This window comes from Hemicordylus capensis, chromosome 6 (assembly GCF_027244095.1).
Source record: "Hemicordylus capensis ecotype Gifberg chromosome 6, rHemCap1.1.pri, whole genome shotgun sequence".
Taxonomy (NCBI): Eukaryota; Metazoa; Chordata; class Lepidosauria; order Squamata; family Cordylidae; genus Hemicordylus; species Hemicordylus capensis.
Window position 1 is genome coordinate 135,240,779 of NC_069662.1, and position 15,651 is coordinate 135,256,429.

General features: G+C 40.9%; 1 protein-coding gene across 16 annotated transcripts in view; it reads right to left on the reverse strand.

Annotated features, from left to right (window-relative positions):
* The window catches only part of ADAM22 (ADAM metallopeptidase domain 22), a 196,881-nt gene that overhangs the window by 4,343 nt on the left and 176,887 nt on the right, over positions 1-15,651 (reverse strand). For 7 of the 16 annotated variants that reach the window (XR_008309864.1, XM_053261903.1, XM_053261902.1 and 4 more), the window contains 3 exons: positions 13,549-13,659; positions 9,067-9,153; positions 718-841 (listed from right to left, as the gene is read on the reverse strand). Coding sequence is in view for 14 of the 16 variants with exons in the window: in XM_053261903.1 (XP_053117878.1) it covers positions 718-841; positions 9,067-9,153; positions 13,549-13,659 (322 nt within the window). In the remaining 2 variants the exon portion in view is untranslated. Of the gene's footprint in view, positions 1-717; positions 842-6,218; positions 6,342-9,066; positions 9,154-13,548; positions 13,660-15,651 lie in introns of those variants that run through there. The other 9 variants (XM_053261911.1, XM_053261907.1, XM_053261905.1 and 6 more) reach the window with 4 other exon arrangements.

Sequence of the window (15,651 nt, forward strand, 5' to 3'; positions counted from 1 at the left end):
GGATGTTTCATTTAACTGTTATGCTGACTATCTGTTGATGATGTGCTTCGTATCCTCTTTTTAAAGCCATCTAACCTAGAAACTACCCTCCCAATTTTGGTAGTACATTAGATAAATTAGATATCAATTATGTGCAGAAATACTTACTTTTGCCTGACCTCAACATACTGCTGATTAGCTTCATAGAGTGATCCTCTGTTAGAATGATAATAAACTGAATCCCACTAGGGATGTGCATGAATCAATTATTCAAAAGGTGTGGTGGGGAACCTTTAAGAGTAGGTCTGTACCTGCTCCTCTGCTGCTTGCTGCATCATGCTCCCCAGCACCCCTCGTATGCTCCCCAGCAGCTCTCACATGGCGGCAGCATGCACACGGCCTCTGCACATGTGCAGAGGCCATGTGTGTGCCACTGCCATGTGAGGGCTGCTGGGGAGCATGATGCTGCTGCTTCCTACTGCAATGGGTGGTGGAGGAGCAGGTACAGACCTGCTCTCCTTGCTCTTAAAGGTTCCCCACAGAACCTAACACATCATCAATTCATGTACATCCCTATATTCACAAATTAGAAACCTTCATCATCTGTTTTGCTGAAGATGTGTCTTGTGGTGAAAAAAGGCAAGTTATGACAGTGAAGTATAATGTATAAAACAATGTTTGCCTAGATCTTATATGAATTCAAGTCTGCAGCAGCCCCAAAGAAGAAAATCTGCTTACCCTGGCACTTGCTCTGTTGGCCTTTTTTTCCTCATCAGGAAGTGGAGGCATTGGGTATGGGTATTTTCTGCTGGAGGCAATGGAACCAGTAGATGATGATGGGGACTTGGCAGGCGAAAGAGTCCTGAGGTGTTGAAACAGACAAAATAAACAGCATGTCTTGGGATACAAGCCTTTCTGCAGCAAGAGCCAATTAAAAAACCTATTCACCTTAGCTTTTAATGTGATTTTAAAATTGTCTTAATGCTTAATTGTTGTTTATTATGCTAAATATATATTATGTTATGTTTATTATAAACTGTCCAGAGACGCAAGTTTGGGGTGTTATAAAAATACACTAAATAAATAAATAAATAAAATATTTTGTAGCTTCATTCCAAACTTCATCCAAACAGTCAGCTGTAAGTCAAAGCTTTCAGCTATCATTTGGAGTTTTATTCAACACAGTCCTTGAGCAATTCTCATTCATTTTGATCTGGATTTTGTAGGAGATTCTCCTGGGGAACTCTACCTTTTGTCAGCAATATGGAATTATATGCATCAAATAATATGAGAATAAGCAGCAAATCAATCTAGTTAGGGAGGACATAATGGTTTACGATTAAACTGGAGTATTTTATTCACTATTTGTTATAAATATTTTTACTCTGCCTTTCTGATGATTAAAGTAATGCTCAAGGCAGCTTATAAAACTTAAAGATAATCACACAAGGGGTAATCATGCATAGTTTAGCATATGTCTAAGAGACTGAGTTGTGAATGACTTCATTGTTTGAATCCTTCTTTGGCCTATGCAACTTTAGGCAAGGCATTCTCTCTTTCAACTTAAGTTTCCCTCCAAAATACAGGGCTAATGATACTGACTTACCGTACAGGATTGTTGTAAGGGAGACTGAAATATAAGAAGTACTGAAATATATTATTTGAAGAGTAAATATTACTCTTCAAATACTTCAGCATTACACATATATTGATGCTTTTTATACATGCTAGAATCACTTTTAAAGAGTAAGTATTACTCTTTAAAAGTGATTCTAGCATCTATAAAAAGCATCAACATCGTCAATTTATTCATATATTTCTGTATCAGTTGAGAAGGTGCTAATAAAAAAACCTGAATACTGGAGGGTCACTCAGTGACCACTTATATTCAAGTCCCACTGGCGATTGTGCAGCGACATCAGGGTAAGTTATCACTGCTTCATACCTCCAGTTGCTTAAAATGACATAGCAGGTACATTTGTTACAAGGTATAAAGGACATGTTAGATGGCACAAAGGCATGCAGTTTAGAGGCCCAAACTGTTAATTGTGAAGAAATGAAGGCAAATACAAAGTGCTGAACACCAACATTATTAGACATGCAAGCATCATTCAGTGCACATTTGTTCCAGCCAAAGAAGGAATCTGATGGGGACAGGGAGGATAGACAAAAATGGACTGATTAGTCAGAGCAATCAGCATTTCTGTTCAGGGTAAGAAAGATAAGCAGGAGCAAGTCAATGTCTGCATCACATGGAAGGCATTCTTGTTCAGGTCAATAAGGCTTCTGCACTTTATTGACTGGAATTTTACACAAAAGGACAGGAACTACTTTGAGATTCTGAGCTGCCTCAGGATTAGACCGACCTAGGAAAGCCCATGTCTCAATCATGTGCAAGGAAACATATAAGCACAGAAACAGAAGCACAGCTGGTCTTGAGACATTCTGATGCCCCTCAAAGTACTAAAATCCCATCATGGTTCTCTGGGCATGGGAGTCCCCTTCTTGTACACTATAGCTGGCCCAATGGTACACTATAGCTGAGACTTGAAAAGGTCTCTCTTTTTTTACCCCCATTCTCAAGGTTGGATCCCTGTCTCATTCAATCACTTGGATCCCTCCATCTTAGACTCTGTTTACATTTTCCACTGAGCATATGGAACATTCATACTAGTAGTAGCGGCATCATGGTTGCCCCCACACTGAACCAGGTATCATCTGCATTTTCCACCATCATGATTTGGGTGGTCTGCATGCTACCCACCACCAATGCTTGCCCACTAGGCAGTAGTGGATTATAGGAATGTACACGAAACTGATTTTGTGATTCGTTTTGAGCTCAAAATGAATAGCAAAATCCTTGAATCGATTTGTTGAAACAGTGGCCAAAGCTGGCTGTTTCAACAAATCAATTTCAAAATACTCAAACATTTTGAGTGTTTTGAACGCCATTTTGAGGCCTATTTTACCAGGGAGAGCTGGTCTAACAATTGGGGCCAGTGGGCAGACCAATTCTCTGAGGCGGGCCAACTCTCTAAGTCTGGAGCAGAGGGCTGGTCTACCTGCCAACCCCAATCCATAGACCAGGTCTCCATGGAAAAAAGGGCTTTAACTAATTAGAGAACAGGAAAACAGACAGTTGTCACAAAGGAGGAAAGAAAATTACAACAGTGAAGTCCCAGAAAGTTCTGTATTCACACCAGAATCATCTAACTTATTCAGGCATGAGTCTGAAGTCAGGGATGAGTAGCAAGAACTAAGCTTCTAGAGGGTAGTAATAATTCAGACACATGATGAAGCGTTTAAAAGGATCTTTTCAAACTGGGTAAATGGCAACAAAGTGGTAAATGAGGCCATACTAGATGATACATGTAACATTATCCTAAGAATTATTTCTTGAAAAAGAAAAACTTGGTAAAAAGAATTTAGGGGGACAATTTAAAGACAAACAACTGCAGTGGGGTAGGTGGGTGGGAAGGATGTTTCTCCAGTCTACTGCTTCCTTGCTCCAACCAAAACTTATATATTTGGATTTTCTTGGAGGTCTTTCTCTTCACTGCACTCACGCCTCAGAAAGTAGCTTTTCTTCAGAGCACTCTTTAGAAGTGTGTGTTGAATATAATTTTACTATTTTTCAGCTTGATTCTTCATCTTCCCAAGATACTGATTTCCAATTTCTTGATCAATTCTAAATTGTTGTTACAAGGTATTTTCAGGTTCTCTGCAATTAGATACAATATAAAAAGCCTGTTCTCACTACCAGATTTCTGGGTAGGAGGGGGTTAACCCAGGAACCTGTGCTCATCTGGGACACTGGGAGTCCTCCCAACCTAGCAGTTCTGAACCTGGGTAGCCCATATACGCTACCTAAGTTAAAGGTGAGGTAGAACAAAAAGAGAGGTATCTAAACTTTTTGTTTTGGTTGTCTACATCGCTGCCCCATTTTAAATTGTTCCTGGGAGCTGGTGGCCATGTTAATCATAAAGTTCTGTGGCTAGAGGGGCCAGGGTGTGGATAGCTGTTGCTGTACTGAGGGCTGTCACTCTACTGCTCATGCAGTGCATTGTGGGTTATGTGAAGGAGCCAGTTCCATTGTTCCTCCCTCCAGCCCACCTGCATTTGGTTGTGTGCATAAGCCTATAATTTTTTTTCAAAGAAAGAAATTGCAGATGATTTCAGAAAACCGTAACATCTACATAAATTTCATCGTTATGCATTCAAATGTACAGAGGTATTTTTAAAACAGCGTGAAATATGTTACACACAAAGCAGCTTGTTTACCTCGAGTTTACAAAACCTCACAATATGTGCATGGTAGCCCCTGCATTCAGTCTTTTTTCATTTAACTAGATACAGAAAAATTAAGAATAAAAATCTATGTAAAAGTCCCAGAAATAAAGTCCAAAGTGCCAACCTATAGCCAAAAATCCAATACCTACCTAGCAAACTCCTCCCCTACCTTTAATAGAGCTGGTTGTGGTAGTGGATACCACTTTTTAAAGTCATGTTTGTAGCTCAGGAAAAGCCCCACCCTTGCCATTGCACAGAAATTTGTCACCTAGCAGCTAACCCACTCCTCTAATTTCATTTAAACATGGAACAAATTCCATAACACATCTTATTATATCATCCCAGCTTCCAATATTATTTCCCTCCAGACCTAACTTTCTGCCTATCTATCCTATCCCTTCCCCTTCAGAGGTTCAGTATTAAGACTAAAAATAACTACATGGACAGGGCCTTGACTGGAGATTTAAATACTCACAAGTTGTACTACTCTGAATTAGAAGATGGCCTTTATTTCAAGCATAGAAAGTCCATCTTCAGCTTCAGAAACATTTGAAAATCCAAAAACATTTAATTCACAGATATTTTCTTAAGAGCTTTGCCCATGGTTTTTATTCCACATGGTTTCACACTAACTTTTATTTGAACAGCATTTTTCTCTACAAAGAATGGATTTTACACTGCAGTAGACTTGATCAACATTTAGCTCTACAAGAGCATTTTGCTGGTCATCAAATAAAGATGGTCTGCAGATCAAGCTGGTGAATGCAGTGGTGTTGGCAATGAGGGGAAAGGGCAACAAAAGACAACACGTAAGTGGAGAACAAAGTGAGGGGTTGCTTATTATTTCTTCGATGCTACATTATTAAAAACCAGTGTATGACAAGAGGGAGACACATGGACAGACCGAGAGACAGAGACTGAAGTCCTGGGTGCTCACATGTAGAAAGGAAGGCACAGATGTCTACATAGGAACTAGCACAATATTTTAACATAGGATTCCCTTTAAGCGCCCCCCCCCCACTCATTAGGCCACTGTTGTCCTAAAAATAATTAAACTGTGATACTTTTGAAAACACTGGCTGACACCTTAACTAACTGTGCAATGAACAAAGTTGCACTAGTGCAAGAAGATTGCAGAGCTGTGCAAAGTCACAGGGATGCTTGAAACCCTGTGACTTGCACAAAAGCTCCCTACCAGGGGCAGAGCTATAATAGGTTGCATGGGTCCCAAACATTCGTGCTGGCCTGCCTCCGGGGTCACCTCGCTCATCTCTGGGGCTGCCTTGCTCACCTGTTCTCCTCCCCATGGTGTGGTGCACCATGCTACCCAGCCCTATTAGCGTGTCCCAGCAGTGTGCCACTGTTCCGGCCATCCCCAGCGCTGCAGCGCACAGCTGGTAGAGCACACCATCACTGGGGGTTGGGGGGGAGGCTGCTGCCGCCACTACCATCCAGAGAGGTAGGGCGTGCACCACAGTGGCGGTGGGGGACCAGCCATGAAAACACAGATTGCCCATGCCCTCCCCACACCATTGTTCCCTGAAAAACATACAAGGTGTGCCATAGGTTGTGCACCTTGCTGTACAAGTGCAAATACGTTTGCACTAACATAACACTAGTTTGGAACACAAGCTCCACACTTAGTGCAGCTCGCTAGTGCAACAGCCTTGTGCTAGCACAACACATTGCACAAGCACTTCATGGTCTGCATGCCATCTACTGTGTCTGGCCACAAACCAAGAAGTCTGTCTGGTGTACTGACCTCTGCACAGTTTAGGAAATAAAAACTTAAGTGTTATCCCAGGGTGCTGTTCTCAAGCAAAGACAACTGGAAAACCCAACTGGGTTGAGCTCAATTAAAGATGAAAGTTGATTTCTAGTGTAATACATTCCAATGGAGAGACAAGTTGCACCAATGTTAAACATGTTAAAAACAAAGTTATACTCACTGGTTTTCTACGGCATTATTACTTTGGGTTTCTTCATGAAACAACTAAACTGATTCTTCAGAATAAAAAATTTAAATCCATTTTAGGAGTCCCTGCAAATACTCCTCTTTATTCTGATGGGAACTGAAACGAAGAAAGCTCCCAGTAAAGATGAGAGTCTACTTGCATTTATTTAATTATTGGCTCAAATTACTCCATATACCAGGTTCCTGAGAACAAATTCAGTTTAAATTTTCTAAATCAATGACTTGATTCCAAGAAATAACCCCCCTAATTTCAATTATGTAGTTTGACAATTTTAATGGAATACAGTTGTTGACTGCCAAACTGAAATTTAAAGAGCATCACAGAGAGATTTATCCTAAAGCACTACCCTGGAATGCAATTACAAAATTCCACCATTTTATGAAAAATTGCTTACATGAGCTGCCTGAGTTTGCTTTAAGGAGAGTCTTTCCTTTTTTGAGATTTCAAAAGGGAGTCTCCCCTTTTTTTGAGATTTCAACAAATGTCTTCCATTGGGCGGGTTCAGACTCCACATGGAACCACAGTGAAATCTTGGTTCCGGACATCTCCAAGCCTCAGGTAGGAACACTCCCCCTTCCCCTGCTCACCTGTGAATCAGAAGAACTGTACTTCTGACTGTAGTTAGAAACAAGCCGAGATTAGCCATGGTGTCAAGATCAACCAAATTTGGTTTATTTAATGAACTTGCTTGTAAGAAACTGAGTTCTGAATTCAAGGTTTGAAGAAGACTTTAGATTCTGGTTTATTTCAAGCAAGCGGGGAGGGGAAGTGCACACTCCCAAGGCTAGGTGACACTGCATGGAATTCACCCACTGTCTTGGAGGAGCACTATTGCAAAGTTCTTTTCAATTTTCATTATTGCATCCACACAATGTGGAAGTATTCCATATTATCAATTCTTCTATCAATTTAAAAAAACAACCATGTAGAACACGTTTACATGCCTTGGAAGGAAGGTGGTATGTAATGCAGTAAATAAGCTACAATAAAGTTCCTCCTCCAATTACTGAAAAAATGGAGAACGCTGATCAAGGCAACTGAAAAACAGAATATTTATTTACTGGCAGTGATAATATGAAGATAATTTAAATTGTGGCCATCTTTGCTTGGGCAAATGCAAAGCACCAGGTGTTTTTGTTTTAACGATACAGTAGTCATTTGCAATTTGGACACTTATTTTGTGTCCTCCAGTGACTGTTGGTGGTGTTTATCTAATGTTTCTTTTTAGCTTGTGAGCCCTTTAGGGACAGGGATCCATCTTATTTATTATTTCTCTATGTAAACCGCTTTGGAAACTTTGGTTGAAAAGTGGTATATAAGTAGTAGTAGTTGTTGTAGTTGTTATTTTTGAATGCTATCTGATAACATATTGAATTAATGAAGTACTTGTTTTAAAGACATCTGATTTGAACTTTCGGGACATTTAGCATGCTTCTGTCATGAATGGATTATCTGGAGTTAATTGGGTTTTCTTTATCTGTTATTTTTTGTTGTGGCCATTGACTGAAACAAAATAGAATTGAATATAGTGTTTGTTTGTTTTTTAAAATCACAAAATACATCTTTCTTTTCTTGGCATAAAGAGCAATTATCCCCACCCCCACCCCCACCCACACACACACACAGTTGGTTTCTACAGTGCTCTCTACTCTAACAGATATGCCAGGAATATGCTAGAAATGTTATATTCTCTCTCTTTAATCAACAAAGAAGCTCATACTATTTTATTCCCATTTTATCACCAAGGTAAAATTCCACTCCCTGGTGTGATTCAACATATGATTATTTTCTCTAATGGCAGTGAGTGGGCAGACTAAATGTGCTATGAAATGCTTGCTTCAGTACACTAAATTCTAGCTATTTAGATAAATGTTACTTGATTAATGGTAGACATAAATCACTACTTGGCATCAAATGATGAGAAAGCTACTAAAAGCTAAAGATGGTGATGGGAAATGCATGCACTATGAACATCCTTTTCAAACGGCTTCATCAAAACATTCAGAAAAGAACTGCACAATGAAGCCCAAAAAAGACATTGGAAGGCAGCAAATGAACAAGGGCCCTTGGTGCCTATAAGAAATCACTTGTATTGGAAGCAGGCCCGTCCTTTGGGCAGGGCGAGTGGGGTGATCACCCCCAGCCCCATGCTCTCCCAGGTCCCGCAGCTGGACCCAACCACCCCCGCACTCCCAATCAGCTGCTGCTCCTCGACCCCCACTCAATATCCGACACGAGTAGTGCTAAAGAGTTCCATCGCCTCCCTCCTCGTTCAAGCAAAGAGAGGCAATCAAACTTCCCATCCCTGCATGAACTGAATACTAAATTAGAGGCCCATGTGCACCCTGATTAGACATCAGGGTGCACGTGCCTCTCATTTAGTATCCAGCTCAAGTGGAGCTAGTTGTCTCTCTCCAGGCTGGAGGAGAGAGACAAACTTCCCAGCACTTCGCAAGCTGGATACTAAATGAGAGGCCTGCATGCACCCTGGTTAGGCATCAGAGCGCATGCGCACCTCTCATTTACGGTAGTATCTGGCTTGTGTTGCATTGGGAGGTTCAGTGGCCACTCTCCTTTCCTCACTGGAACAAGGAGGGAGGTGATCAAATTCCTTAGTGCTGCACTACTGTATACTCAGCAGGGCAGAGGGCGAGAAGTGGCAGCAAAAGAGGAATGTGGCTGAGAGGGAGTGCCACTTGCCCCCAGCCCCGCACCCTCCCAGGGACGGCCCTGATTAGAAGATACAAGTTAGAAGTCCCCTCATATCTGGAATATGTGGGAACAGCTCTTAAAGATGATAAAGAATGAATTTACAAAATACCTAAAGTAGGGTCCTTCAGTGTTTTTATTCACATCTTCTACCCACTTAGCTACATTATATTCTCTTTTGAACCATGGGTTTAAATACCTGCAAAAAGCAATGGAAGGAACAGAGAAAGCAGAAGAATCGAGAAATATCCTGAGAACACACAGCACATGCTCACTAAGGGTGTTTCCATCCCCCAGATGCCAGAGATTACTTTAAATAAATCACTGTGGGTGTTTGGACAAAGAAAATATGTGGAACAGGGTTCAAAATAAATTCCCTTGGAAATTAATGAGTTTTATCTTTTCAATTGACTCTCCTTAAAAGAATATGCATTCATGTATACAGGACCTGGTAACCCTAAGAACTTGCCCTGAGAGTGCTAGCACTACTCGTCTCTTAAATCTCCAAAACAGAGCTCAGTTAATGCAAACAGACATTGGACATTACATAATTTCAGAACATGTTCTTGTTGAAAAGCAGCATACACATATTCTAAACAATAAGGCATTGGTAGAGCTGAGGGAAATCAACTATAAATAACTCTACTTGTGTTCACTATGCCATGTCCAAAGAGGAAAGAAGTGCCACAATAAGATGTGCAAAGTCTAGATGCCGACAGCTTCTATCTTTTCCAAGTGAGGACTACTTGAATTTGGGAGGATTCTTAGCAGGCCCTTGAATGGCTTCAGCTAGGTAATGACATCTCAGTTCCATGTATTTCAGCTAACCCATAGAATGAGTGAAAGAAGGGAATGTTTTCTGCCTTGCAGCACAGGGACAAGACTGGTTCTCACAATGAGCAGACTGTGGTGACACATTAAAAAGTACCAGATCTGTGTGACTGCACAGACCGCACACACCAATATTATTATTATTTAATGGCATGCACTAGATGGAGTCATTTAGAGAAGCTTCCATGTGTGAACTAGTCCCTAGCTTGAAAAGGTGCCACATTAAAAAGATCTAATTAAAAAGATCTTTTAAAATTAGATCTTTTAAAAAGGTGCCACATTAAAAAATATTGTGTGTGTGTGTGTGTGTGTGTGTGTGTGTGTGTGTGTGAGAGAGAGAGAGAGAGAGAGAGAGAGAGAGAGAGAGAGAGAGAGAGAGAGAGAGAATGTGGATAAAATCCATCATTCTGATTTATTTATATTTTAATGTTCTTGTGATGTTGTCAGGGTCTGACAATTAACAGAAAATGCAATCAGCAAAACTTCATCTTTTAAATCAAGCTCATACATAAACAAAAACAGTGGATGGCCTTCAGTGGTTGGCCTTCCAGACCTTCAGCAGAGCCATCAGACACACCATCAGCGGAAGCACCTTCTGCAAATGGAAGTAGAGTTGTGCTTACACAAGGAGCTTGTAGAAGGAGCTTCTATTGACAACATCTGGTGGTCACTCAGGGACAGGCATTCTTTGTGGGCACCCCGAGGCTTCTGAATGAGCTCCCTGCTGAAATAAGAGCTCTGCCAACTCTGACAGTTTTTAAAAAGACCTTAAAAACACATCTATTCCACCAAGCTTTTAATTAGATTGTAAATTCATAAATTGTTTTTGTTTTTAAATTGTCTTTAAAATCTTTATTGTTGTTTTACATTTTTGTGTTGTTTTAGAATGTAAACCACTTAGAGGCGTGAGTTGAGGCAGTATTTAAAAACATAAAATAAAATTAATAATAATAATAAAAATAACGTGCCACTCCGCAAAAGGTCTGGATGCCACCCAATATATTAACCTTTCAAAAATATTGTGAAATTGATTAAACCATGCTATATCAATTTGGTATTTTCCAATTGCTTTCACTCTAGGCAGACTGACACAGTAAGATATTCCTCTTAGGAGATGGAGCCATTCTGGGAGGAGCATCTGTATGCTTGCATGCAGAAGGTTCCAAGTTTCCTCCCTGGCATCTCCAGGATAGGGCTGAGAGAGACTCCTGCCTGCAGTTTGGAGAAGCCACTGCCAGTCTATGCAGACAATACTGAGCTAGATGGAGCAATTGGTCTGACTCAGTATATGGCAGCTCCCTATGCTCCTAAATATAAATGTTCCATCATAAAAGCACATCACTGCACTGGTTTCTGTTCTAGGATTCGGAGCAGATATTCCATCCTTCACCATAAGCGAAGGATTACTATGAAGGACAGGGCTAGGCTGCATAAATGCTTGAATCCTGTGGTGTTACACAAACAACAGGTATGAACTGGGCGATTACTTCAAATACAAATTTTATGTAGTTTTTGTCCAATATGCACTATCCTTTCATCCTTTCAGACCTGGCCGCGACAACATCAAAGTTATCACCACAAAGATGAAATGTGCAGGCTGCCCCCAAATCTAGCTGCCCTCATTTATCAATAGAAAGTTTCCTTAGTTGTGCTAGAACTTTTCTTCTTCTTTGACATACAGTTGATATAAATCCTTGCTTAGTATACAGTAAGCTGCACTACAACATTTGCATATTAAAACTTCTTGTATACATACATTTCAGACTGACAATTTTAAAGCTCAGTGAGCTGCAAGAACAAACTATAAAGCATATCCTTTCTAAATTATTTTAAAATGTATCTGGGCTACCTGACAACCAGGGGCTCTAGTTTTCTACACAGCTTAGGTATTGCTAGAAATTGCATCATATTTACTACTGCAGCATACAATTTGAATTATATTACATGATGTTAGTAAGCAGCTTCCAAACTAGTCAGTCACAAATAAGCACCATTGAAATCAATGAGATGTTAGTTTTGACTAACTCAAATCCATTAATTTCAGTGGGACTTACCCATGACTAACGTAGGCTGGCTTCACACTAACATGGCACCTGAGGATGCCGCGAGCTGCTACAGCCCTGGAAGCACAGATGAGCCCTACTTCCAGTCAAAGTGATGATACACCAAGACTGGGTGGGTTAAAGGGACCCACAAATCTCAGCATATCCTACTCTCCTTGTGGCATGAAATTGGACATCTGTCCCTTGTTTCAAATCTAAGTTACAAATGTCCAGTTCTGTGCTGCAAGTATGGTAGGATATGCCAAGATTGGCGAGTTTGTCCGACACGCCCAATCTCAATGTATCGTAGGACTCATGTGATCTCCTGGGGCTGCAGCAGTTCACAGTAACCTCAGGTGTCGCATTATGTTTGAAGCCAGCCTTAGTGTGGTAACTGTCTAATATGTTCACTGAAGAAGATCAAGTTTTATTTATAAAAAGTCATGTTCAGATCTTCGCAACTGTGGAGAAAAGGTCAAGGTGCTGTCTGGTAATTTCAATGGAGAGAAAGAGTGGAGACAGCTCCCCCTTTCCGTTCCTGCAAAATCTCCACCCTCTGCTTTGCAATAACCCACACATCGATGCCCTCTAGCTCTTTTCTCACTAGATGGCACTGTTTCAGATGAAACTCAACATGCCTGATCTGGGTTTTATAATGAGAGAAAGAAAGTTATCATGGCAACAACGCATGTAACGGTTGTATCCTCAGTATAGTCAAAATCAAACTTAGCTGATTTTAAGCTACAGTTCTATGCACGCATACCTTGGAGTAAGCCCCATTGAATGTAGTGGCACTCCCGAGCAAAAATGCAAGGACTGCACCATTATCAGTTCTCATCACTGAATGCTAGTTGCAGAATTCTGCCTAAGCTGCAAAAATTCAGCCCTCCATCTCCCCGCCATCATTACATCAGCACAGACATAGCTCTAGTTCTCTATCAGCCAGAATCATTTCTAATTAGTTCTTATTTAAGAAATAAAAACTAGGAGTGCTTTATGTTTTCCATCTCAGTTCCTAATTAAAAAGTAAAAGTTAAAAGCATAGCCGCAAGACAAATTGCTAGCGAAAGCAGTGGGCTCATGGCAGAGCATTAGGCACTAATTCATATCTTGCAATTTTAGTGAGCTCGTGCAAGAATAAACCTTTAACCTACACTTTTTATTGGAAAGGCTCATGTGGTAACCATGAAGCACTCCTGATCTGGGTTTTATAATGAGAAAAGAGAGAGTTATCATGGCAACGAAGCATGCAATTGTTGTACAAAAGAGTTTTCAGGCTTCCTAGTACCACTTGTGTATAGCTTGATTTCTATTCCTGCCGATCAACCTGCAGCTGTACTTCACCTTCATGCCAGGTTGCAGGTTAAATCACCAGGGAAAAATCTCTGTAGGGTAACTGTGCATCAGTCATCATTGACATATTAGAACCCATTCAATCAAATGGTAAAACTTTGCTTGAAACAAAACGAGTCCTTAAACCTAAAACAAAACCAATGGCTTGATTTGGCTTGCAGTGCGACATGCAATAATGCAGAAGTTCCAGGTTGAAGAGTGAAAAATTATACATCAGGCCAGAAAGAAAGAGGACTCAGCTAGCGCTACCATCAGCAGAAGAACCTCCAAGCGATCAAAGGCGGTTTTTTGCCACACTGAAAATTCTGGGAAGAACTTTTAATGGGATAAAAATGGCTGCCCCAAATAGAAGGGCAGTTGGAACTGACCTGTGGTCCCGATTCCCTGTCTGGGGGTGGTGAGAACCCCCTTGGCTTATGCCTTGGGTCGGGATTTGGTTGGTGTGGGAAAGCCCAGGCTCAGAAGCATGGGATACCCTGCTGCAAAAACACAATATATGATAGGAAAAAAAATCTAAGCCAAAGTTTATATCATTTGTAACAATGAGGAAGATGCACACCTAGAGGCAAAGTTAGTACAAATTAACAAAGAAACCCAGTATGGTTACCCAGGAAAACAATTCACTGGGACATGCTTTAACACATGCTCCTATTACAATTGTCAGAGTCTCAGGCTTCACAGATAACATTACTATTCTATGTAATCTGAAACCCATTTCTGTTTGCAGAACATGCTGGGCCGTTCATTTTTATATTTGCAATACAATACTACAGAGTTAAATACGTTATACTGGGCCCGCTGAAAACTGCTGATGAAAAGCAGTCCCACAGGAAATTGTCTTTTACCAACATAAATGCTCTTGAGACAATCTCATTCGAGCAAAATGCCCAATTTATCTGCTTTACAAACCTGATCTTTGGGGCTGACATGGCAATAACCCTATATGTAACAGCCATTTAATCAAACCTTCCAAAGCGATTCAGGGAGTGTTTCCACTGCCTTACCAACAAAAACAGTTTGCTTCATGGAATTTATGGCACATCTGCAATAGCTTTGAATTGTCACTGGGAAATAGTCATATCCATGTGGTTAAAATTTCATGCGTTACCAGAAGTGCTGCAGTGTACTTCACAGAGATATGGCGGACTCACTAAAATGTACCACTTCTTCAAGAGTTGAGAGTAACTTCTCTTTTGGCTCATTTTGGACCCATATGTCATTGCACCCAGATCATATTATGTGGTAGGTTATGGTAATCACATACTCACAAGTATGTTTGGGCACATGTCACTAGTTTGGTACAAATAACTTTGTACATGCAAATGCTAGATTTACATACATATTAAAGGCACTGCACAAAGCAAATTATTTTTAAAAATCTTTCTTAATAATAGATCTTCCTTTAGTAGCCTTTATTATTGTATAATCTAAGCAACTGAGCAACTGTTGGGTAAATTAGCACATAACATATAGCTTTTACAGTAAAAGGCAGGAAGCCCACAGTCTTGTCCACATTGCCTCCAGAATGCAAGTTAATCATGACTAAGTCCCATTGAAATGAATGGGACTTAAATTAATCATGACTAACTTGTCTCATTGATTTCAATGGTACTTAGACGTGACTAATGTAGTCTGGAAGCCGTAAAATGTTATTCTTTTAACAATTTAGCAAATGTGCATCTAATGGAAAATGTCCCAAAGCAGAAAGGATCTATATTAGGGATGTGCACAGAACCGGCGGGGGCCAGTTCGATAACTTTAAGGCAGGGATGGGGTGGGATAACTTTAAGGATGGGAGGGGAGGGTGCACTTACCCCTCCCTCTGCACTCCTTCCGCTGCCGCTGGCTGGAAAAATGGTCCGGTAGGCGGCAGCGTACTTCCCGGCCACCCTGGCCACTCTTCAAACTATAAGTAGTGGAAGTAGCTCACGCGCATGCATGCATCAGTGTGCGCATGTGCCTGACGAGCGCAAGTGCAATGTGCGTGTGTGCCCAATGTGTGCATGTGCGTGAGCTACTTCTGCCAACTTCTGGTCCAAAGAGTGGACAAGGCGGCAGCGAGGTACGCTGTCGCCCTGCCGGACCGGTTTTCCAGCCAGCGCCGGCAGGGGGAAAGAGGAGGGAGGGCTAAGTGCATCCTCCCCCCGCCATTAAAGTTATCCCAGCCCCATCGTCAAACTCTTCGAACCGGCCAGTGTTTGTGCACATTCTTAATCTAGATAACAAAAGTCAAGCTAAGAGATAGGGTTTCATTGTACATTTAATAACTATCTTCCATGACACACTAAGTAAAGAAGTTTTTGCTCGATATATGCACATGATTCCTAATGTGACTTTTACAGGTCCCCCGTGATCACTTTTTCCTGTCCCCTGTGAGCATTTTTTCTTACAAGACTGTCATAATTAACAGAGAAAATAGTTCCTTTCAAAACATTGTAATGGAATTCTATATTACTGTTCTGGGCTGAGCC